This window comes from Myxocyprinus asiaticus, chromosome 46, assembly GCF_019703515.2.
Source record: "Myxocyprinus asiaticus isolate MX2 ecotype Aquarium Trade chromosome 46, UBuf_Myxa_2, whole genome shotgun sequence".
NCBI classification, from domain to species: domain Eukaryota; kingdom Metazoa; phylum Chordata; class Actinopteri; order Cypriniformes; family Catostomidae; genus Myxocyprinus; species Myxocyprinus asiaticus.
In genome coordinates this window covers 18,851,401-18,878,431 of record NC_059389.1, presented here as the reverse complement: position 1 = coordinate 18,878,431, position 27,031 = coordinate 18,851,401, and the positions used below count along the sequence as shown (strand labels likewise).

Genomic DNA, 27,031 nt, shown 5'->3' with positions numbered 1-27,031 from the left:
GGGGTTACATCAAAAGATACGTACATATACAGTGAATTGTCAGAGACTGGTGGTGATGTAAGGTGATCTTATTTAGAGTGTATAGACGCTTGAGGACCATGCATGTAATGCAACACTTCTCAGTGGATATCAAAGGGAATTTGGCGTATCATTGGCTTATTTATGGAGCTTGTTTTCAATGTGTTTTTTGCTCTAAAGATCCTTCTTATCCCAGATTAACGCTGAGACAAGGTAAGATAGAGCTAAATAAAATAAGTTATTTATGGCAAAATGATTACACTATGTAATCATTTTGTATTCTATCCTAATAATTTCTATTCTATTCTATTCTATTCTATTCTATTCTATTCTATTCTAGACATACACCAGTGTTGTATACAGTAGGCTTTAATTGCTTTAAATATCCTACATATAAAATGAGGCAATATCTAATTGGCCAATAACTGTGTGTTTTTGTGTGATATTCATGATATCTTACTTATGGACAATTCAACTACACTGAAAAAAAAAATGCTTCATATGATAACATCTAAATTAACTGGTTTTATTCAAGTCATTAATTTTTTTAACATCACTGAATTAACCCTAACACATTAGGTTACACCAACAAAACAAGTTTTAAGGGTTAGATCAGGTAGAAATAGCTCCATAAGATAACAATTGCATGTTACCAGGTTTTACAGTGAACACCCAAATGTATTTCTCCCCCAGATGATGCTGGACTATTATATGACAGAAATTATAGCCATACAGTCTTGTTTCATCAAGAAGGATCAAAGAGTCTATTGGTCGGAGGAGCAAATGTAATTCTTCAAGTTGATGTTGATAGTGGTCGGATTTTGGAGGTAATTATTGAATTGAAGTTGGCCATTTATATGGAAATTATACAATATTAAATAATTTCATACTGTATAAATTATAGGCCCACTCTATATGAATTAATTAGCACACAATTTGGACATTTATGATTTAATTTTTGCACAGTTATTTCAGTGTTGGTATATAAACTGTATAAATTGCATATTGCATGAAGTTGGAGAAGTAACTCAGTACTGACCACTGAATGTTCTAAACCTGTAATTTTTAACCCAGAGTGCTTAAGTTAAGACTAAAACTAAAAGATCATAGCTTTGGTTGTGACTGTAATTAGTAGGACTAGCCTAACTTTAACCTTGAAATTTTAACAAAGGGATCTGTCCAAATAAGCTATTTAAAGCCTTATCAAACAAAAGAAGTGAATAGAAAAGTAAAAAATACAATGGTTTATAACAGGTATTCATGAAAGATTTATTCCAGTCAGCAGGTTCAAAAGTTGCTATGGTTGCATTAAATTATTTAAACATTAATGATGTCATTGATTAGTGTGAAATAATTATCCACAGCTTTTATATACAGTATATATAATAATTGCATAGTAATAATGAAGACTCTGGAATTTTCTCCACCTGTAATCCTTTGATAGACACTGTGAATTTTGAAATAATTCAACACAATTTATTTTGTTTTAAGCTGTAAGATCAAGGTAATTGAAAGTTGTTTGGATGTTTTTATTTTTGTAGAACTTTACCCTGAATCCAGACTTACCAAAGTCATGTGGTGGGGTAGGTTTTATCAATCTTTTAAAAAGGAATTAAAATAAATAATTGCGTTATGGTTGTTTCATAGTCATACTGTTCTTCCACCCATACAGAGCTCTTGTGAAAATGTGGTGACAGTTATTGAAAGATTTCAAGATTTTACGTTTGTATGTGGGACAAATGGAGAAGATCCAAAGTGTTGGAAACTGGTAAGAACTATAAAAGTATATACCTCTTAATATTTCTGGCATAATCTCTGCTATGTATTTACTGCATAGTTTCTACCATATGTGAACTTGTGGTATACTTTATTATATATAATATTGTAATAGTAAGTCCATAGTGAGAGTAAAAGTGTACTCCTTTAGTTGACTGTGGAGGATGCTGGAGAGTGCTCCATTTTAGTTTTGCTGCAGCATTTGATACAGTTGATCATCCAGTTTTAATTGATACATTGAAGAGATGGGTGGGAATATCTGGGGTGGCTCTAGATTGTTTTGTTTCCTATTTTTCAAATAGGAAATGTATAGTGTTTGTTGGAGATGAGATGTCCTCCTTTTCAATGATAAATTGTGGTGTTCCGCAAGGTTCCCTGTTAGGGCCATTTTTTGTTTACTCTATATATCTTTCCTCTTGGTTCTGTGATTCAACACAACATACATTTTCATTGCTATGCAGATGATCTGTAGTTGTATTTGTTGTTGAATCCCAATGATCTGACTAATTTAAATGTTCTTTAAATGTTCTTTAAATGTTCTGTAAATGTGCATACCAGATATAAAACAATCAGATGGCATGTAATTTTCTGCAGTTAAATACTGCTAAAACAGAGGTTGTTAGAATCTGTCATGGTTTAAAAATGTGTGGTGTGGTGGTGGCGTAGTGGACTAAAGCACTGAACTGATAAGCGGAAGGTTGTTGGTTCAATCCCCACAGCCACCACCATTGTGTCCTTGAGCAAGGCACTTAACTCCAAGTTGCTCCAGGGGGATTGTCCCTGTAATCAGGGCATTGTAAGTCGCTTTGGATAAAAGCATCTGCCAAATGCATAAATGTAATGTAAATGTAAAAAAAAAAAAAAAAAGTCAGATTGAGTCACACTTAATTGGGTGGTCCCAGATATCCAGCAGGTGGTGAGAAATTTGGGTGTCTATTTTGATACAAATGTACAGTATGAAAATCACATTAGGAAGTTCATTCAGTCTTGTTTTTATCAGTTTAGGAACATTTCCAAGGTGAGACATGTTTTGAGGGATAAAGAGAAGCTTATTCATGCTTCTGTTGATTCTTTAAATCAACTTACTTTAGCAAGGCTACAATCAGTAAAGAATGCCACAGTTTGACATAACAATAAATGGATTATTAGTATTATTACCCCTTTAGTCAATTATGCTTTATTATTGTCACCATTGAGCCAGGAGAGAGAAGTTAGTGAACCCAAATGCAGTATTTAATGAAGACGAATATACAAATAACTCAAGACTCGAAGAACAAAGGAACTACTTAGCGTCAATGCTACGATGGACAAGACTAGACAAGGAAAAACTGAACATGAAGGTCTAAATAGGGGCACAAATGAAGGTAAACACAAAACAGCTGAACACAATGATGGAGGACAGGTGAGGATAATGACTGGGCATCTTGGGAAATGTAGTGCAGAAGGTGATTTCAACATAAGAGTTTCTTGAAGATGGGAAAACACAGAACAGTTCGTAACAATTATAGGGCTCACACACCTTTCGACCAAAGAATTTATATGATTTTCCCATTACTTTTCCAGTCATTCATGAGTAGTAGATTAAGATTTTTAAATAGCTTTAAAGAGATTGGCCTTACAAAAAGCTATTTCTATTCGATGGAATATTTTAGAACCAAGCATAACTACAAAAAACTACAGTACATTAAATAGGGAAATTTCCGTGGCCTTTTATGACAATTTGGGATTTTGTTAATGACCATGACTTTTACAGCCCTGTAAATTGTCCTGATATTTCTTGGTTTTACATGACTGTGGAAACCCTGGCTTTAGTATGAAAAAAAACAACAACAAAAAAAACAAACCTTGCTCTTCCTATATGCATGTTTTTTTATTTTTTTTTTTTACTGCTCAATGCTTATTAGTTTGGACTGGATTCAACAGGCCATCATTACTCTCTAATGTTACCCCATCTTTTCCACAGTATCCCAGAGAAAGCAATCTTTCTAATGAGGTTATAGAAGGCACGGGGATCTCACCTCACACATATACACAAAATTCCTTATCCCTGATGGCAGGTACGTTGTAGGCACAATCAGCTTAATGCTCTGATCTGCTTAGACTTTGTGCATGAGCTGGAGATCATGACTTATCTATTCTTAAACATAAGCTTCTATTTATTATTTTGTAATTGCATGGAGATTATTCCATTATTGCACCCAAAATTGCTACATGAGTCTTTGTTTTTTATGTTCAGATGGAGACCTTTATGCAGCAGCTCCTCTATACAGTGATGGAACCCTGCTACAGTTTCGTAGAAAAGCTGGCAATCGAAATAGTTTATGGATGTATGATCAATGGGTCTCAGGTTGGTAGAAACACAAACACACACATATACATGCATACCTACAGCTATCAAAATGAGGACATATTTACACTTCTGTTGTGTTTATGTTTACAGCAACTCATTTTAACAGCATTTAACAGTATTTGCAAACCGATTTTCAATTTAAAGACATCTCCAAGTGTCCCCAAATTAATTTTTTTGTCAGATTTAGCTCACTTTTGGGGACAAGTGTCAAACTATAGCTAAGTACATGCACATACACACACATCTTTGTTTTTCTGGTCCCACTTTATATTAAGTCTCTTTAACTACTGTGTACTAACATTAAAATACAATGTATTTAATGTGTAACTACATGTTGTTCTGCACAATTCTCACAATATTTACATTTGCTGCTACTGAGGTTGAGGTTTGGGTAGGTTTAGGAGCAGGGTTGGGGGTTAGGGGTTAGGGTGAGGGTTGGGATAGTGTTAGGTTTAGGATAGTGGTAAGGTTAACAATGTAACTTAAGATGTAATTTAATGCAGGTACTTTAAATGCAAGTGCAATGCAACAACACAAATACACATAATAAGTACACAGTATCAAATGTATCAGTACATAGTAGTTAAAGACACCTAATATCAAGTGGGTCCTTTTTCTATCATGGTGGGTACTTTATATTGGCTTCTATTATTTTAAACTTGAACAAATTAGATTTTATACCCCCTATCCCAACCCCTTAACCTAAACTTCACACAAACCTAATTGCATTTTTAGTTTTTATTTAGACATTGTTTTAGGATGTTTATTAAACCATTTTCCTCATGGGGACCATTGGTTGGTCCCCATAATGTAGGTTTTTTTCAAGATTTACCATCCTTGTGGGGACATTTGGTCACCCTAATGTAGGCAAAACCCCTAGGGCTTGCACCAATTCTCATTTTTACTTGTTGTCTTGTCGCCTAGAAAATTAGCTGACTATTGGGCCGTTTACCGTATTTAAATTGTTCAAAGGTTGCCTTAACTTTTCCACATAATTTTTTTTTTGGACAGATAATATCAAATAATGTCTGGCATTTTGACAGATAAAATACAAGAAAGAATACCATTTTTACCATAGTGCATCAACTTTCATTTTAACCATCTGTACTTTGCACTCTCTTGTTGACTAGTGGTACAACCCCTAACACACACACATATACTGTAGATCTTACTCTCCTTAATCTGCATTTACCTTAAATAGGATAACTAAAGTAAAGTGTGTTTGTGCAGTGTTGGCTGAGCGAGAGAAAGATCCTTCATTTTGTTTTACTGACCTTGCAGACAGAACAGCACTTTTCTTTTCTGCCAAAAATGTGGCTAACAAATACAGCCTTGTCAGTGTTTCTAGAAGGTTGAAAGCTTCTCACATGACACTAAATCATGCTTAGTAAGTTCAGGCGCATTATATGTAATGACTAATCATGACTCTTGTTTTGACTCCCCCAACAGAACCCACTTTTATCTCCAGCTTTCTGGCCAAGCGCACAGATGACCCTGTGAATGAGAAGATTTATGTTTTATTTCGTGAGAAAAACTCTGACACCAATCCAGAGGCAGATCCTTGGATATCAAGGGTGGCTCGAGTGTGTAAGGTATGTTTTTCTCTCGGACAGCACGATGCAAGATGAAACTTCTCTTTGCAATACATTTTTAGAAATGTCAGACGAGTGGCAGTCATTGTTGGAATGTAGTCAAATTTGTGGCACTGTTAAATGAGCAAGCTGTGACACTGATTGTTAACCGATTGTGACATTTTGATAAAGATGTCAAAATACATTTCACATAACTTGTTTTTCATTAGGGATCAGTGTAAACACAATGTGAGGAATTGAGAGGTTTTAGTGCCTGATTTTAAAAAATAATAGCGTAAATCAGCTAACGGTCCAAAAATGGTGTGCTGAATGCAATTTGCATGTAGCAATTCCCATGCAGGTGAGCGCTTGGCATCTGAATCTGCTCTTTAAAATGGCACTGCGCATCTGGAAATACTTTAAACAGTGTTCAAATTGGGAGGGGGTGGGGTGGCTAGGGGGGTGCCGGACCCCCTATAACAGTTAAAGGACCCCACATAAGACTTGGTGTTTCATCAAAGCTAAAATACAAGAAATTAGAATTCTTGAAACACTGTTCATTATTTGTTACAGTTTTCATAAATAATCAAAATTAGATTTTTCAGTCTGAAATTTCTAAACACACCCGAATGCGCCACGCTCTGTTTTCTGAAGGAATTTACAGAGTGCGACTGAGTGACACTGTCAGAGTGGATCCTCATTTTCATCTCACAATAATGGGAAGACATAATTCTTCTTTTATTTATGATTGTTGGTACACTTAAATTACTGACATTAAATACTCGTTTATCCTAGAACTACAACGCTGCTATAGGTCAATATGAATCGCAAAGTTTTGCCGGTATTTATCTAAACAACATGAAAGCTCACTATCAGATATTTGTAATGTTTTCTTCATAGATGTTTTGTGGTGAAATATCTTTGTCTGTCTACCTTGCTGTACCTGTGACGAGCGGGCCCTCCCTCAATATCTTTAAATTTGCAGGCCATGCTAATAAACGATAGCTATAACAGAGAAAACAATATATTGAAACATATGATAAAGTTTTAATTGAGCTACGTCTTATTAATAGCTCTACCATTCACTATGCATCTCAGCCATGGTGACTCTGTGACTCTGTGACAGCTCTAGACTTTGTAAACAGCAAACAAAAATTGGTCTGCGTGCCACTGTCTCTGACTCTATGCCTGTCAATCATTTTGCACATTCTCATAGTGTCGTTGCAGCTAATTATTGAGGCTTAATGCCATATTCTGATTTATAATTTGTCAGTTGAGTGTGATATTTCGCTACTGTTGTGTTTGACAACCATGGAAACATGCTTTGTGTTGGTTTCAATGGTATCGGTGTGGTGTTTTGGAAAGAGGGGGCGTTGCTAAATCAACGGCTCAGTCTCGTGGAAGTTAGAACAGCTAAAATCGCTTACAGCACCTTTAAGCCTAACATCTTACGCTCATCTTACAACTCATTAAAATATCAAAATGACCAATTTTAATCAACATGAGGGAGATAGGAAATTTTATGTTGTTTATTTGCACTTTTTCTTTGTTAGGTAATGTAGTTTTGACTCCACAACAGATATTTAAGTTTTGTTTGTTATTTTGTCCTTTGCCCCCTCTTGAAGCCTTTTTGAATTCCTTTTCCTGTTTTGATTAAATTAATACTTTCATTTGGGTTTTAAACTCGACTGATCATTGAGTACTGGGATGGGAGAAGGGGGACCACAAACCTTTTTGTTACTCCTCCCCAACCATAGACTGGGGGAGGATGTAACACTAGGAACGAGCTGCAGTCCAAGACTTGTAGGAAATAAGAAACCATTTTTGTTTGTTGTGTAACGTGTGCTGCTGACCTATGTTGAACAGATAAACTCTAATAAGCAGATGTTGCAAAATATTGTACACCTGTAAAAATATATGGGTCATTCTCTATAGGTTGATGAGGGGGGTTCGAAGCAGTTACTCCAAAACATCTGGACCTCCTTCCTCAAGGCACGGCTTGTTTGTGGGATTCCTAGTGAGTCGCTGTACTTCAATCGCCTGCAGGACGTTTTTGTCCAACATGCCAAAGATTGGCGTGACTCTAGAGTTTATGCACTCTTCTCGAGCAGCTGGTAAAGACTGCATTACCTTTTTAGATTTAAACAGGAAATAGTTCTTCAGTGTTACTTACTGTAATGTAATTTATACACATTGCACAGCTATCTATCAGCTGACCACCTTTACACATGCATCACTCAGTAGGTTTCAATGCACTTTAAAACTTTGATTCAATTGGACTAAAACAATTATTTGTCTATTTAAAATGTCAAGTAAACGCTGAAATCATACCAGTCCAATTTTTGCAAAGTCAGACTAACAGCCCTAGATAATGTGATTGTAGCTCAGCTTCGTCCAGTATGTATACATGTTAATCAGACTGCCTCGCTGTGTTACACATGCTCAGAAAGACAGAGGTTATGTGCGACAAGAATTTAACACTCACTTCAGCTAACGTTCCTCCTTCAAATATTCGATTAAGAATTGAATCTTGTATACTTGGACAGGCAGTAACTCTGCTATGCAAAAAACTGCTGTAGCTCGATTATGAGGTTACCTCCTCAGGCAAACTTGTCTTCTGGTCACTAGCGTCTATTTGGTGACAGATAACATTACGTGCTCTACCTAACTTGTAATCTAACTTTTAACAAAAATTGTACTAAAACATTGTTGAACAAACCCTGCACTCAAAGTCCACTCACAACACCCTTGAAAAGGTTTTTGCAATTCCATTTTGTGCAATTAGTGGAGCTGAACTCCAAATATTCATGTGCATTTACTACATTAACAACCTGTTCTTTTAACCTTTGCCATAGGAACTCAACGGCTGTTTGCATGTACTCTTTGGCAGAGCTTGATGCTGTGTTTGAGAATTCTACCTTTAGAGGTTATAATGATGCAGTTCCCAGCCCCAGACCGGGAATGGTAAGCAAAAACAAACAGTTCTGGATTAATCAGTTTCAAAACTCATTTTCAGTTTTTTTTGGTAGAATAAAGGAAAAGTCATGTTAAGGACAACAGTGTTTGCTTTGGATGCATTAAGCCCCATCACAACACTTACTGGTCAACCACTTTGGTTGACTAATGTAGGCCTACACAGAACATTCCTCAGATTTATGGCGTATGCACTTAAGACCACAAAAAGATACATATATGTGTTTGAGGCCATATTTGTGTGTGAGTAAATTTTTTTTTTCTTTTCTTTTTTTTTTTTCTGTACTGTATTGTCTGTGTCCAACAACTTCCTGAATCATTTTTACCCTTGAACCAAAGGTGAATAGCCCTTGCTTTGTATAGCCATTGTTTGTGAACAAAAGCCATTGTTTCCCTCAATAGCATTTTGAATTGGTTCTTATACTTGAATAAATGAACAATAATTTCACCTTCCCCTTTGGCTTGAATACTGGGATGCTTATAGACTCAGATCTCAGACCTCAAACAATGCTCCCCTTTCTCTGTCTTATTATAATTTATATTTTTATAATTGATAACTCCATCTTCTATTTTCTAGTGTGTGAAAAATAGCCAGTCCATTCCCAGTCCTACCCTCAATATAATTAAAGACTATCCAGAGATGAAGGACTGGATTCAACCTATTCACAAGGACACGCCCTTCTTCACAAGTAATAATAACTATACAAAGATATCTGTTGACAGAGTCCAAGCTTCAGATGAAAGCATGCACAATGTGCTGCTGTTGGCCACAGGTATGTTACCATGCTGCATGTGGTATATTGCATTAAGATTGTGGGAAATATCTGTGTAAGGAAGTTCGCTGTGACTTCCTTCATACCAAAGATAATAACAATACTCTTGATAAAGGCTCTTTCCACTGTTACCATTCTTTGCCCTGAAGTTTACATCATCTACTATTTGTAAGCTTTTCATGACAGTATTTTTGAAGGAACCATCCTTTGTACTTAAAGGGGTCATATCATTTTACTTTTTCCCCTGAGATCAAATATATTAGTCAAGGTCTTGTGCACCAAAAACATAATTTAGTTTTGACCATTTCCTCTCTCTTAGAAATACACAGGGTGTATTTTTGCTGATGCACACTTTGGTACATTTACACACAAGCTGCGGGTTTGCTGTTGGGGTCAATATAGTTAGGTGCTACAGCACAAAGTTTGAATTCCTGCTGAAATTCTTGATGTGTTTAGGAGTTATAGAATTCATCCTACTTCCTTTGTATTACTTAACCGTGACTAGGTGGGCCAAGTTTATGAACTTCGAATAGCCATTGTTGACATCTAAATGTGGGCCTTTGTTTCATATGTTAATGATTTTAGGTTTCTGATTACATTTTTGCAGCTTAGTTTCAATAGATTTTTTTGGCTGGTGAGGAAGTTTTGAGTTCGTAAACTCACACTATGCTTTCATTGTACATTGAACTCTTTCATTTCAAACATTTTATTAATCATGATATGACCCTTTTAAAGCAGAGACCAGTATGATTACCAGTATGGTTTTCCATTCAATGCAATTAACATTGTACAGTCACTGAATCCACATTGAATCTGCCTTCAATAAATGCACTCAGGGCAGTTATTGCAGCTACAGTATTTCACCATTAACATTTGCAACTCTTCCTCTTAGACAATGGCATGATCCTTAAAATCTTAGAAGACGAGTCTAAAGCATTCATCATCTCTGAGACCCATCTATGCAATGGCTCAGCTCCAATACAGTCAATGAAACTAGACTCTAAAAAGGTAATCAAACAGTCATTGTGTAAACAATCATTGTAAACAAGATTAACATGTTGTGGCATGGGGGGCGTGGTCATGTGTCGGTCTGCGGGAGAGGGGGAGCAGTAAGGATCTATCCCACACTGACGCTCTGGCGTGCCTTTTCAGGTTTCCCTCCACCATCACTATAATTAGAGACAGGTGTCTCACAACCCAGGTGACGAGCCTTACCGCTCCCCCTCTCCCGCAGACCGACACATGACCACGCCCCCCATGCCACACATGCATTTTCAATGTTCAGACTGTAATTTTGGTAACACTTTACAATAAGGTTCCGTTTGTTAACATTAGTTAATGCATTAGGTATCATGAACTAACAACAATATATTTTTTACAGCATTTATTAATATTTGTTAATGTTAATTAATAAAAATACAATTGTTCATTGTTAGTTCATATTAGTTTATAGAGCATTAACTAATGTTAACATATACAACATTTGATTTTAAAAATGTATTACTATATGTTGAAATTAACATTAACTATGATTTTGTTATTAACAATTTTTATTGATTCCATACAACAAGCCAAAAAGACAAAACAGAAAATGTGGAATAACTTTATATGAAAACCCTTCCCCCCGAACATTCCCCCAATAATAGGACCCAATTTTTTATGTACTTATCCCCTAAATTAATGACTGCCCCATTGCCTAAAATACAGAGTCTGGGGCAAGCTTGGTAGACCTGATGTTTTTTAGAATCCTAGCCCACACTCCCTCCTCCAATATTAAGTTTAAATCTTTCTCCCATAATCTCTTGAGAGAACTTGAAGCTCTGTCCCCCAGACTCTGAATTAGCAGGGAGTAATACACTGATGCCGCATGACTTTTTCCAAAAGCAGTAATCACCACTCCCAGAGTATCTGCGGCTTTAGGGGGGTGTATGCTACTCCCAAAAATACTACAAAGCAGGTGGCGAGGCTGTAAATACCAAAAAAAAATGAGACCTGGGAATCCTAAAATGTTGAACTATATTTTCAAAGGATCTCAACACACCATTCTCATATAGGTCACCGAGCACATTAACCTCCCTCACAGTCCAGCAGAAAGGGGACTTATTAATACATAACTACATACACTACATTAATACATATGCCCGAAGCAACATTTAAATAAATGTCAGAATTAAACACTCTGGACACTTTTGTCCATACTGTGTGCAAATGCGAGATAACGGGGTGTAACTTAACTTCTCCAGTTAGTTTGATAGAAAGGCTTTGCATTAGCGAAATAGGGGCAAGAACTTCCTGTTCAATACAAAATCAGGGAGGGTCTCTCTCAGGTGGAAGCGACCAATGAGCCAAATGTCTGAGACCGAATGCATAATAATAAAACAAAATCTTGGGTAGGCCTAGCCCACGTTTGTCAATCGGCCTAATGTAACTTATTAAAATGTAATCTAGGACATTTACCATTCCAAATGAAGGACTTCACTATGCTATCAAATTGCTTGAAATAAGAGAGGGGGACATCTACAGGGAGAGATTGTAGCAGGTAGTTAAATTTTGGAATACAATTCATTTTAATAACATTAACCTTCCTAATCATAGATAAATGTAATGAAGTCCACCTGCCCACATCACTCAAAAACCTTTTTATTAAGGGGTCAAAATTATCTCTAACTAAATCAGACAAATTTGCTGGGAATAAAATGCCCAAATAATTAATGCCCTGTTTGGGCCACTGGAAGGCGCTCAGCTGGAAAGCTGTTACTGGGCAGTACGGTGTCAGAGCCAAAGCTTCGGATTTAGACCAACTGACATTGTATCCTGAGAACTTAGAAAAGGAATTAGTAATTAGGAGGCCTGGGTAGCTCAGCGAGTATTGATGCTGACTACCACACCTGGAGTCACGAGTTCGAATCCAGGGTGTGCTGAGTGACTCCAGCCAGGTCTCCTAAGCAACCAAATTGACCCGGAGTCACATGGGGTAACCTCCTCGTGGTCGTGATTTGTGGTTCTCGCCCTCAATGGGGTGCGTGGTTAGTTGTGCATGGATCGCGGAGAGTAGCATGAGCCTCCATGTGTAGACTCCTCGCGGTGTCATGCACAACGAGCCACGTGATAAGATGCATGGATTGACAGTCTCAGAAGCAGAGGCAACTGAGACTTGTCCTCCGCCACCCGGACTGAGGTGAGTAACCGCGCCACCACGAGGACCTACTAAGTAGTGGGAATTGGGTGTAACAAATTGGGAGAAAAGGGGATAAAATAAATAAATAAACAAAAAAGAATTCTGTGGAGGCAAGGCATAGATCTAGTAGGGTCAGAGACAAATAATAAAATATCATCTGCATAAAGCAAAAGCTTATGCGCCACACCTCCCACCACCAACCCTGGAAAATCATCCTCCTTTCTTATCACGGCTGCTAATGGTTCCAGGGCCAGACAGAACAATAAGGGGGAAAGAGGGCAACCCTGTCTGGTGCCTCTATCCAGAGTAAAATAATCTGAAATTAATCCATTTGTTTGTATCGCCGCTACCGGGTGTCTATGAAGTAACTTAATCCAAACAATAAAAGTTTTCCCGAACCCATATATTTCCAAAATCTTAAAAAGATAATCCGATTCTACCATATCAAATGCCTTTTCGGTGTCAAGTGAGATGGCAGCGACTGGAGCCTGATCATTCACCACTGACCACATGATATTGATGAAATGTTATCAGAAGAGCTGTGGCCCCGAGTAAAACCCACCTGATCTATATATATAAGAGATGTCATAACTTTACTTAATCAGTTAGCCAGAATTTTTGACAATATGTTTACGTCTAGCTGGATCAGGGAAATTGGACGGTAACTCTTGCACTTGCTTGGATCTTTGTCCTTTTTAAGAATCACACTGAATCGGGCTTGCATCATGGTTGGCGGAAGCTTTCCATTCTCTAATGATTCCGTATAAACTTCTAAAAAAAGTGGAGCCAGTTCTGAAGCATAAGATCTAAAAAATTCAGTGGTAAAGCCATCTGGCCCCAGAGCCTTGCCTATAGGCAAGGCCTTAATTACCTCGCCAAGCTCCTCCAAAGTTATCTCAGAATCAAGAGAATTATTTTTGCTCAATCGTCATTTTAGGGAGTTCTAATGATTCCACAAATTTCCTAATATCTTCATCGGTAGACGAAGACGTGGAACTATAAAGATCATGATAAAATTCTTTAAAAGCATTATTAGTATCAATGGCCGAGGTAAATATTTCACCACCAGCAGATTTCACTGAGGGAATGGTAGAAAAAGACTCTCTCTGCTTTATATATCTAGCCAAAAGCTTCCCTGCTTTGTCTCCCAACTCAAAGTATGACTGTCTTGCCCTGAATAGCCAAAACTCCACCTTCGCGACAAAATAGTATTATATTTGTATTTCAATTGTGTCAATTCTCTGAGGCCATCAGACAACATTCGGTGCTTCAGCTCTGCCTCAGCACTTTTAATATTCCCTTCCAACTCCATGAGTTCTCGTGCTTTGGATTTTTGGATGAATGAGGCATACTGTATGATCCGGCCCCTAAGAAACACCTTAAGTGCCTCCCAAGGCACGTCCACAGAGGATACTGAGGACCATTTGGTCTCCATTTAAACATAAATTTCAGCCTTTAACATTTGTTGAAATTCAGGATTTTGCAAAAGGGATACATTAAAGCGCCAACTATATGATTTATTTTTCTCCGTATGTGGCAACACCTCTAAACTTACCAGGGTCTGATCTGAGACTAAGATGTTTCCAATTGAGCAATCAACAACCGATGAAATGACGGACTTAGATATAAAAAAAAAAATCTATTCTAGAATAAATCATATGGACTGATGAAAAAAATTTATAGTCCCTACCAGATGGGTTCAAATGTCTCCAAATATCTGTAAGGCCAAGATTTTTACACATCCTGTGAAGCGTCAATGTTGCTTTTGGGGGCTTACACACTTTTGCTTCACTATGATCAAGGACTGAGTCCATCAAAAGATTAAAGTCTCCTCCCAATATTATATCATGAGGGGTGCCAGCGGTTTGCAACATCCCTTCAAGATCTATAAAAAAGACCTGATCATCAGCGTTAGGTGCGTAAATATTAGCCAAAATCAACCTTTGCCCCTGAATTTCTGCTAAAACAATAATGACTCTTTCTAATTTATCTTTAATCTGTTTGAGACATTTGAATTGTAGATGTTTACTTATCACAAAATGACTCCCCTGCTCTTACTCGAGCCAGCACTAACGAAAACATGCCCACTCCATATCTTCCCAAATTTTTCAGCTTCCTGCGGGCAAAGATGCGTTTCTTGAAGAAACACTATATCATATTTCTTACGTTTAAGAAAAGAAATAACCTTCCTTCTTTTTATGGGGTGCCCCAGCCCATTCACATTCCACGTGGAAAGAGATAATCCACTCATATTAACATTTGACATATTAGAAAATATAGATTGTGTGTCAAAAACAAGATTATAAAGACCACATTCCAGCATTAGTGTAACAATCAAACCCCAAACTTCCCCCCAAACTAAACAAACAGAAAAAACAAAAACGTGCGCATTAACCCCGCACATGACAGCGCCAACAGGCGTCCATCCCTCTAAACTCAAACAGTCCATGTACGCCTACGAGAGTCCCCGCGACAAGTTTGCCGTCAGATTGCTCAAGTCCGGTGTTTCTATACAAATATTGTGAGACAGAATTTCACGGCAAAAAATAATTTATAAAACAAACTCCATCCAATAAGCTGAATAAACACAAAAAACATGTAGATTCATCCACATAACTGTCCCGAAGGTATGTTCCTCCACAGAACAAGCTCCAGCCGCTAGCGGAACCAGCACAAAAAATAAAAAGAGAAAAAAAGGGGGATGTTCGGTTCTTTGGGCAGTCAAACAAATGTTCAGTAAGCCGGCCCATTTGGCCGATACATGAGTGCAACAATGTCCTGCAAGGGATATTCCACAAAACAGTCCCGAAGAAATTATAGTACACAAAACAAATCCAGCCGCTAGGCGGCACCAGCACAAAAAGAAACGAAAAAGGCGACCAGCTTCCTCGGACAGTGTATGTTCAGTGAGTCAGGCCCACTAGGCAGCAACATGAAAATCACCAAATGGCTTACTCACTGCATTGTCTTTATGAAGGACAATGCTTGCTGTGGGCATGTAAATTCTCTGTGGCCATCCTTAGTACCTATTCTCAGTTTGGCCGGAAACATCAGTGCAAAAGCAACCTTCCGTTGATGTAAGAGATTCTTGCATTCCCTGAATCGTTCAAGTTTCTCTCTTGTCGAATTCACAAAGTCTGGGAACAAGAAAATGCTGTGGTTCTTCCAAGAAAGTTTTCCTTTACTCCTTGCTTCGCGTAACACGAGATCTTTATCTGATGATCTCACAAATTAACTAATGTTAACAAATAACCTTATTGTAAAGTGTTACTGTTATTTTTAAAATGAGACTTTCTATATTTAGATCTATATTTACATTTGTCTGCAGAGGAAATTGTTTGTAGGATATCCCGGCCAGATGTCGATCTTTGATCTGCAGAGATGTCTGGACTACAATGCTTCCTGTGAGGCTTGTGTCCTTTCCCGGGATCCATTCTGTGCTTGGACTGAACATGGCTGCACGGCACAAACAAAGTATGCTCTATACACATAATATGGATGAATGCTTTTATTAATGCATTTAAACAAATATATTTGTAGAATGTTTGTAAATAAATAAATACATAAATTGATATTTATTTTTTAGAAGTGTTTATTTTTTAACATTTGTCTATAATTTTGTTTTCAGAGGAGGATTACAAAATATTGCTAATGGAACAACATATGTGTGTCAACAAAAATCAGGTATGTTATTACATTAAAGGGCTAGTTCAGCCAAAAATGAAAAATTTCTCATTATTCACTTACCCTTATGCCATCCCAGATGTGTATGACTGTCTTTCTTCAGCAGAACACAAATTAAGATTTTTAGAAGAGGATTGATCTCTGTCAGGTTCTTATAATGGAAGTACATGGGTGCCAGCACTTTGACGGTCCAAAAATCACATTTAGGCAGCATAAAAGTAATCCATGTGACCTCAGGTGATCAATGAATGTCTTCTGAAGCAAATCGATATGTTTATGTAAGATACAAGTAGATAATTAAAACTTAAATTGGCACTTCCATCCAGGGCTCTAATGCAGTTAGAAATGGCCGTACTCTCATGTGACATTCGTTCTTCTGTTGTAAATAAGCACCGCTGCCGAATTCTCATGTGAACTTGCCGACTCGGCACACGTGTACATCCATTATAAGGACCTAACAGAGCTCTGTCTTCTTCTAAAAATCTTAATTTGTCTTCTGATGAAGAAAGACAGTCATACACATCTGGGATGGCATCAAGGTAAGTGAATAACTAGAGAAAATAAATTTTTGGGTTATTCCTTTAATTTGGGTTTTAAGAGGTGCATGCTATTTTTACTTGTTCATTCATAGAGTAAGGCGTTTGAAAAATATAATGGAGAGATGTGCTATTTGCTATAAGCAAATTGATTTACAATTTTTTCCTGACTAACTATAAAAGGGCCAAAAATATTATCCTAACTCATTTATCTTAAATTAATCTCTTTTAGTGGGAAGATCCAAAAGAGACCTGCAGCAGTCAACAACAGTTCCATTAAGAATGCAACATACTGTGCCCACCAATGTTCCATTCTACCTCTCTTGTCCTGTCGATTCCCATCATGCCACTTACAGGTGGGTACATGGGGATCAGAGCAGCCCATGCCAGCAAACCCAATCTGAATGCCTCCTCCTCATCCCAGCCATGACTGACGACAAATATGGCAATTACAAATGTATATCCCATGAACGCGATTACACCAAAACTGTGAAGGAATATGACCTCCTCCCTAAGGCTGTTTTTAATGCTGCTTTCAACCACAGAGCACAGGAATGTTTAATGGCCGTATTTTTCACTATTGCCCTTTACCAGCTCTTGTGTTAAGGCCAAGGTAATTACAGTTTATAAATGTCAGCGCTCCCTTACTCTAGCATTTCTGATTGTGTGTAAGCTGATTAAAGCTATTGGCCATGCATTGCTAAGCGTAAGCGGTTGTCGTTAGGGAAGAGAATGGTGTTGGTGTGAAATGTATAGGTTAGTAAAACAATAGTAAGTCACTGATGTTAGAAATTGTTTGTCTCTGCCTGCCCATACTAGCAGAAGACTTTAAGAATTTCATGCTTGCTATCTGTTGAGTATGACAGTTATGCTACAGTGAGGTCCAAAAGTCTGAGGCCACATAGAAAATGTGGGATTTTGTTTTATTTGGATCTGGAACCAAAACGGTTTTGAAAAATGTAAAAATAAATAAATAAATAAAAACGTAAAAAAAACCTAGATAGGGACTGTTTGTCTAGACAAACTTTAATGTTGGCTTGACAAAGCTTTGTCTGAAAGTTTGATAGTTATACAATCTGTGTCCCAAACGATATTATACACTATGCACGTACAAAATATACTATGCACTCAGTCATGTAGTGAATGAATTTTCGAAGTGTAGTATCCTCCCAAATGTAACACTTAATACATGGAAGCATTCACCGTTTAACAGCTGACGGAAGTTGCGTTTTAAGCGCACGTGATTATTGCGCGTTAGCCATCCTCAGTTCAACACTTGTATCTCAAACCACATACATATTCACCTAGCTTAGGTGATGGTAAACCATCAACTCAGATTTGTAAGGTGCTGTATCCACTGAAGTTTGGCTAGCTGCTACATTCGTCATCGTTTACAACTGTTTTGTCAGACCAGCAGTGCAGCCATGTAACTCCGCCCCTTCCACTATGTACAGCAAGCACTGGGTTGAGAGAACGAAGTGTCCAACATTCTACACTCCGTTTTGACAGTTGAAAAAGTCATCAGGGTACTTAAAGTACTGTACATTTCTTTCTGCTGCATTTTCAGTGTTAACATAAGGTACGTCCCAAACCACACACTTCTGCACTATTTTACACCATTTTGTAGTGTAAGTAGTGCGAGTAGTGTGTTCACACTGAAAATGCAACAAAAAGAAGTATAATACGAGTACCCGGATGATGCACTTTTCAACTGTCAAGTGTGGAATGTTGGACACTTCATGCACTCAGCGATCACAGTTGCCCTACATAGCGGAAGGGATGGGGCTAACTAGCTGCGGTACTGGCCTGACAAAAATAAACATGATGGCAGACGGAGCTGTACCCGAAAACACCTTACAAATGTGGGTTCAATGCTTAACCACCATTCCAACTGTTTGATTTATGTTTCAGTATTTGTAAATTTCATGATATGAAGGTTGATTGTTCTTATTACACCTAATAGCAGGGCTTCCAAATTTGCTTAGTTACCCAGCTTGTATCTTGCAGGCTAATTGCTAGCGAGCTTCAAGCGCTTCACATATCAGTTTCTTCTATTACAATGCCCATGTTTAGTTGCCTGTTTTTGCACTTCTCATTTCTTAAAAATCTATATTAATATAGAGTTCCCTTACGACTCAGTACACTTGACATTGCGTAGCTACGCATATGGGGCATGCCTTCTTACACGACCTAGTTGAAACCTCTCTATAACAATGCCAATATTCTAATATTGGCTATGGTGTTTGAGCCCCACCTGTTTTGGCGCGAAACTGTCCGCTATAAAAACAAGTGCACAAACACCATTTCCTCCGAATTTCTTCCTTCAAGACAGCAAACATCTCTTGTCTAGAAGCCCACTACCCTTCGCCATCGATATACATGAGTCAATGGGCGGAGTCTTCGCAGGAAGACTTTCCGCTCCCCTGCAGTGTTCTGGCGAATATCACACCGCCTCGCTGCTTGACGCTTTGCTGGTGAACGGGCCTCAGTATCTTGATTCCCCGCAGAGCTTCGGCAGGATTTGTGTATCCTTACAAAGCAATTGTATATTGTGTATTGTATATTGTGTGATATATATATAAATATATATTAATTTATATATTTATATATATAAAATAGTCACTTACGTGTTCGCGTCTTTTTAAAGATGTCGTCCCGTAAGTGTTCATTGTACAAGAGACACATCCCGCCATCAGATCAGCATGAGAGCTGCATTTACTGTCTGGGCCGCGCCCACACAGAGACAGCTCTCATGGAGATAGACTCCTCAGTGTGAGGACATGAATCTCAAGACACTTCGCTTGTGAATCACCCTCATTCTGAGGGATGATTCAACCTCACGTGCCCTCCCACCCGCCTCTTCTGTGATACCCAAGGATTCACACGAGGAGGCACGGCGGGGCCGCGAGGTCGAGCAGGATGACTGAGGTGATCCTTGTGGCGGCACACGCCCCACGAGCCCCTCAGTCTCTACGAAGCACGTTTTCCAATATGCTATGTGCGAGACGAGCTCCAGCCTTCTGAAAGAGCGGGCGGCCTCGTCTCGTGCAGTGGTTCTGATGCTGGGGATAATAATGACGATGTCATGTCTATTGCTGCATCAGGTGAGTGGTCAGTGGATGATGCTGCCGCCCCTTCCCCCAGTGAGGGAGAGGAACGTGCACGCGCCACTGACAGGGACATGCTCTGCATCCTTACAAGGGCGGTCGAAGAGCTTCACCTTTAGCGGTCTCCCCCAGATGAACCTGAACAGTCTCGCCTCGATGAATAATTCCTGCAGCCCAGATGCTGTCAAACAGCAGCGTCCCACAAATCTGCCCAATTATTCCCCAAAGTTCATAACCAACTGTTTAAGTCCTGGAGCCCGCCCTTCTCGGCACGCTCGCGCAGTGACGCCATCCTCTTTAATGTGAATAATGGGGAAGAAAACGATTATGCCCAATTACCCCCTGTGGAGGAGGCGGTAGAGGCACACCTCTGCCCAGCGAGTAACACACATCTTCAAGTACGCATCTTGAACTACCTTGACGATTGGCTGTTACTGGTGCAATCAGAGCCTTTGTTATGCCAGCACAGAGGCTTACTGCTTCAGCCATTATACAGTGTCTGTCTCAGTTCAAACTGGGGAGAACACTTCCACTGAAGCTGTTTCAGAAAGTATTGGGATTATGGTGGCGGCATCCGTCATTTCATTAGGTCTCTTACACATGAGACTTCTTCAGTGCTGGCTGAAGCACCTTGTGCCACGACGTGCTTGGCGCAAAGGGCGCATGCGCATCACTATATCCCGCCGATGTATACCTGCTATAGCACCATGGACAGCTCCTGCGTTTTACCAGCGAGGTGTCGCACTGGGGCCAGTTGTCACGCGGCGCCAAAGGCTATCGGCTGTATTTCTATCCTTAAAGGCTTTTCAGTCAGAAACAGCAAACTGTCATGTCCTGGTTCGCTCAGACAATATGACAGTTGTGGCATATATAAACCGCCAAGGCATAATTCAGGAGACTTCTTCCTCAAACTGTATTGAGGATTTGGGAAATATTTGGCAAAGCAAAATTCGATCTATTTGCCTCAGTGGAGAATACCCACTGTCCCCTCTGGTACTCGAAGTCCCAAGTTGTCAGGCGGAAAGTGGTGACCACGGATGCTTCCAACACAGGTTTGGGGCGCAGTGTGCAATGGACAACCGACTTTCGGCACCTGGACAGGTGCGAGGAGGGCGAGGCACATCAACCGCCTAGAGCTATCGGCTGTAATTCTAGCCTTAAAGGCTTTTCAGTCTCTCAGGCGCAAGGCACAATCTGGCATCCCCAGCCCCAGATGTGGAACCTGCATGTGTGGCCCCTGAGCGGATGTACTACACGTACCAGAACTGACATGTTCAGTCATGTACACAATTTTACAGGCCAGAGCACCGTCCACGAGACGCCTCTACGCACTAAAATGGAAGGTGTTCACTGATTGGTGTCTCTTACATGGCAAGGACCCAGTAAACTGCCCCATACATGAAATTCTAATATTTCTTCAAGAGCGATTAGGAGCAGGACTCACCCCATCAATGCTGAAAGTGTATGTGACAACTATATCTGCATATCATGCACATGAAGCCGGCGCTTCTATAGGCAAGCATAATTTAATCATAAAGTTCCTTAAAGGAGCAAGACAATTAATCCCACCTCAGCCGGCTACAGTCCCGACTTGGGACTTAACTTTAGTCCTAAAAGCTCTCGCAGGGCCCCCTTCAAGCCTTTGGACTCAAATTGCCTTTGAATTGCGCATGCTCTCCGTTAAAACTGCACTACTGCTGGCTCTGGCCTCAGTAAAACGGGTAGATGCCCTGCATGCACTATCAGTCGACAGTTCATGTCTAGAGTTTGGCCCCAGTCTTTCAAGAGCCACTGTCAAACCCAGGAAAGGCTATGTACCCAAGGTCTTAACCACGCCCTTCAAAGCGCAGGTGGTTCACCTTCAGGCCTTTTTCCCTCCTCCATTTAATTTGGATAAGGAACAATCATTGCATATGTTATGCCTTGTGCGGTCACTACATGCATACGTTGAGCATACTTGCCAGTTCAGACTGTCTGATCAGCTCTTTATATGCTATGGAGGATGCACAAAAGGAATGTCCATCTCCAAGCAAAGGCTCTCTCACTGGATTGTTGATGCAATTACCCTGGCTTATGAGTCGCAAGGTAAGACTTGCCCAATTGGTGTTAAAGCACACTCAACTAGAGGCATGGCCTCCTCATGGACATAGACGAATTGTGTGTCCTTACAAGACATATGTTTTGCAGCAGAATGATCCTCTCAAAACACATTCGCAAGATTTTACAACCTAGACGTAACGTCTCTTTTTCACAAGTCCTCTCTGTTTAGAGCACTTGTTATTCATTGGCCAAACATATAAATACTTATGCCCTTCCCTTTAAGTATGGGCTCCCCATCATTTGCACAACCGCCTGCATTCAGGCTGTTATAATTTACCATAAAGTCACAAGCACTTTCATTATAAATAAACTCTCTTCCTGACTGGGTTCATCAGGAGTTAATTCATACTATATGACTATAGTTCATATATTTGTAATGAGTGCTCTCCTCCTGACCAACACAAGGATCACTCACTGTGGCATACTCATGTCGGTCGCCGTCCCACAAGACTGCAGCGCCATGTTTCCTCTCTGGGAAGTTATGTCATGTTGTGCAGCATGATGGGATTCTGTTCCCCATATGCATAGCTATGCAATTTCATGTGTACAGAGTCGGAAGGGAAAGTCTCGGTTACTTCTTGGTTCCCTGAGACGAAGGAAATGAGACATTGTAAACGCTAGCCACACTACAAGACTCAGTCAGAAATTCTGAGGAAATGGTGTTTGTGCACCTGTTTTTATAGCGGACAGTTCCAAACCAAAACAGACTGGGCTCAAACACCATAACTAATATTAGACTATTGGTGTTATTGTAGAGAGGTTTCAACAAGGTCGTGTTAGAAGGCACTCCCCATATGCTACGCATTGTCTAGTTCCCTTTGTCTCAGGGAACCGAGGTTACGTATGTAACCGAGATGTTTTCTAAACTTCATTTTGTTAGGGACTAGAGAATACCAACAACCTTTTTTGTAGGGAGCTGCCAACAAAGCCTTGTTCACGGGCCACCGAAATGCTGCGACCAAAGACTACGAGTACGTTACATAATGCATGAAATGTTATACCACATAAAATCATACCTAATGCACTGTATGTTGTGTTTTGAAAGGGTGTTTATCTCCCAATATGGCCTGGGCAGCAACATCAGCCTGGCCTGGGTAAAAAAAAAAGAAGGTATAATATGAAACAGAAGTTAAATATTTGAATGCGTAATGATTTTATTAGTGCCTTTTACTTTGAAATCAGTATAGTCCTAGTTCAGTATATTGTACTTATAATACCACACTTTGAAAATGTGTACACTATATGGCAGAGTGCATAGTATATAGTGAAAGTGCATAGTGTATAGTACGTTATTTGGGACACAGCTACTGCACTACTTACCCTACTAAATGGCGTAGAATAGAGCAGAAGTGTGCGGTTTGGGATGCACCTACAGAAATTACAGTAAGACAAACAGCTAGCTAGTCAGATAGACCATCTGGTAAACTGTCAGAGAGATATATATATGAGAGAAAGCAACTTAAAGCAGATCAAAGACCTTTTGTGCATTTGTTTACATTTTTGACAGTTGGAGTTTGAATTAATGAGCATTCCGTTGGCCCATCTGAACATTCCGTCTGTGTAAGTCAATGTGATTTTTCCCATTTTTGATCATCTGCTGTGCAAAAACCTTAAGTATGATCGGTTCGAAAAGACACAGCACAAAAAAAAAAAAAAAAAAAAAAAAAACTAAAAGCTGGTAGAATAGCCAGCTTTGTTAAGCCAACATAAAAAAGTTGTGATGTGAAACAATGAAGCAATACTTATGATCTTACACTATTTTTAGGTCACTAATCAAGTGTAAGCAAATTTGTGACACTGATCATGTTAACTGATATTGTAAATTAGTATTTGTATTAAAATAGAAAAATGCAAAATAATAGCATTTTCGCTACTTTCATTGTGTTGACACTAAAGCACTTTAAATGGCACTGGATGTTAAGAGCATCAAATAAATGCCTTCAATATAAATATAAAAAAATCTTGTTATAAAGTGAAACATATGGAATGCATAAGGGATGATGTTGTGAAAAGAAACACTGGGTGTTGCCACATCCATGAACTCTCAAATGAAATATGGGGTGCCATTAGGTCTGGGTGTAACAGAGCAGAAAGTACCTGGGTGTGGTCAGCAGTAAAAACAGTTGAAACATTTCTAGATTGTACAGCTCTGATTCCAAAAGTTGGGACAATATGAAAAATGCTAATAAAAGCAAAAAGCAGTGATTTGTAAATAATATTTACCCTTTGCTATTTAAAACGCACTACAACAAAACATTATATGATGTTTTACCTTGTGAATGTTTTTTTTTTTTTCTTTTTTCTTTTTTTTAATGTACATTAATTCCAAATCAGATGATTGCAACATGCTCCAAAAATGTTGGGACGGGGCAATTTTAGACTAATAACAATTTGACAAGTTAAAATAACAAGGCAATGTGAAACAGGAGATGCTAAACAGGTGAGGCAATCGTGTCATTGTATATAGGGAGCCTCCAAAAACAGCTTAGTCCTTGAAGAGCAAGGATCATTCAAGACCTAAAGGGCAAGACGAAAACCATTTCTGAATGCGCGTGATCTCTGATCCCTCAGACATCACTGTATTAAAAAACATCATTCATGAATGGATATCATGAACATGGGCTTGGGATTACTTTAGTAAACATTTGTTAGTCAACACCATTCGCTGCTGCATCCACAGATGCAAGTTAAGACTTTACTATGCAAAGCAGAAGCCCTACATCAACACTGTCCAGAAGCGCTGCCGACTTCTCTGGGCTCGGTCTCATCTTAGAACGAAAGTAGAACAGTGGAACTGTGTTTTTTGGTCCGATAAGTCCACATTTCAAATATCTTTTGAAAAACACAGCTGTCCTGTTCTCCGGGCCAAAGAGGAAAAGGACCATCCAAGCTGTTATCAGGGTCAGGTCCAAAAGCCAGTGTCTAATTGGGCCAGGGGTGTGTCAGTGCCCATGGCATGGGTAACTCGCACATCTGTGAGAACACCATGAATGCAGACAGATATGTACAAATTTTGGAGCAACATATATTGCCATCCAGCACCGTCCTTTCCAGGGATGTCCCAGCATTTTACAGCAGGACAACTTCAAACCACATACCAACCGAATAAGCAGAGAGTGCAGGTGATAGATTAGCCTGTCTGCAGTCCTGACCATCTCCAATTGAGAATGTGTGGTGCATTATAAAGCGCACAATATGGCAACGAAGACCCCGTACAATTGTGCAGCTGAAGACCTGCATAATGGATGAATGGGGGAAAATTCCACTTTTTAAACTTAACAAACTTGTGTCTTCAGTGCCTAAATGCTTAATAAGTGTTATTAGAAGAAATGGTGATGTTTCACAGTGGTAAACACTTGACTGTCCCAACTTTTTTGGAGCATGTTGCAATCATCTGATTTGAAATGACTGTACATAAAAAAAACTATGAAATTCACAAGGTAAAACATCATATAATGTTTAGTTGTAGTGCTTTCAATATAGCAAAGGGTGAATATAATTTAAAAATCACTCCTTTTTGCTTTTATTAGCATTTTTCATACTGTCCCAACTTTTTCGGAATTGGGGTTGTAGAATCCACTTGCATGTGGGTTATATAATAAATTCCATTTCTGTAATGTGAATGTATTTACAGTATTTAGGGAACTTGCATCTTAGCTTTGTAATTAATTTCTTACAACCACCAACATATAGTGCACCCTGAGTAAGTTTGTGTGCCTTTGAGCATGTAGGAACAAGGTAGGAGTGCATTAGTGATGCACGTAGAACAGTGAATGTAGTCCTAAAATGAAAGGACTTTTGTCTGCATTTTCTTTTATATCACTTATATACAACATATTCAATGAAATATGTTTTTTGCTGCAGTATATTTTCATTTAAAATTATTGTTTGCTTGAAATTTATTTTTTTGTGTCTTTTAATGAATATGAAGTAAATGTATTGCATAGTATTGCATAGCACTGCATAGTATTTTGATTGACAAATTGTTATTATGAGCATGGAAAAAATTGCTTGTAGGCCAAAGATATACAAAAAGACAGTGCTCTCTTTAATTATTCATTTTGTCCCATTATGTAATTGCATAGCTCATTATTTATTGAGAATGGGCATATAGATGGAAAAGTCCTGAATGTACAATATGACAGATGTCACAGCTGTGTACCAGTGTTTCTAGTTCCAATGTATTTCTTAAATTACCATACTGGTAACACTACTCACTTTCAAACAAATTATATATGATTTATATATTTGTGTCAGATTTCTGCACTATTATCTTTGAAATATGCTCACCTGAGCCAAATACCTCCTCCTTGGATGTGACTTTTAAGCCTAGTTATGTAATAGTGGGCTATGTTGTACTTACTTTTTATTTTCTATTTATTTTTATGCATTACTTAATGTATTTTCCTCAGTTATGTTCATTATTGCTTAATTATAAATGCTAATACAATTGCATTTTATTTTCATCACTTGAGGTCTCCGCATTCCATATGCACAAACACACCAAAGCCCACTTGGAAGACACCTAAAATAACTTGCGTGGTTCAGGCAGGATCTCCCAAGTGGTTTGGATTAGTCACTACTGAATGCTAAATAAACACCTTGATAAAGACCTAAAAAAATGAATAGTGATAATCATTGATTATTAAATCTCTGTATGTTATTAATCCGCTAAAAAGCCCACTGAGAACAATGACTGGGAGACTTTTCAATAATTCCCTTGATACATTTCTTAAAATAGTGGTTTAGGAAATTGCAAAAAGACACAGGGTGTTCTTGTTTATAAAATACATAACGAAACTTCAGAATGAAAATGTTTCATCTCAAGCCAATCACAATGTTACAGGTTGATAAACACATACTGATCTCTTGTGGTCTTTGAAGTTGAGCCATGTCCTGCATACCACCCATTGTCCTTAAGTATTAGGTGAAAATATGACTCAGAGAATTATATTTTTTAAAAGT

The 27,031-nt window shown here is 38.7% G+C and overlaps 1 protein-coding gene across 1 annotated transcript; it reads left to right on the top strand.

Annotated features, from left to right (window-relative positions):
• Positions 1-19: 19 nt before the first annotated feature.
• LOC127436339 (semaphorin-7A-like) lies at positions 20-26,535 on the top strand. The gene is made up of 14 exons (XM_051690440.1): positions 20-231; positions 712-845; positions 1,560-1,601; positions 1,691-1,786; positions 3,758-3,851; positions 4,031-4,141; positions 5,594-5,736; positions 7,651-7,829; positions 8,571-8,679; positions 9,266-9,461; positions 10,354-10,469; positions 15,968-16,113; positions 16,268-16,323; positions 17,092-26,535. The coding sequence occupies exons 1-14, from the start codon at positions 99-101 to the stop codon at positions 17,463-17,465; spliced, it is 1,929 nt and encodes a 642-aa protein (XP_051546400.1). The 5' UTR covers positions 20-98; the 3' UTR covers positions 17,466-26,535.
• Positions 26,536-27,031: the final 496 nt, after the last annotated feature.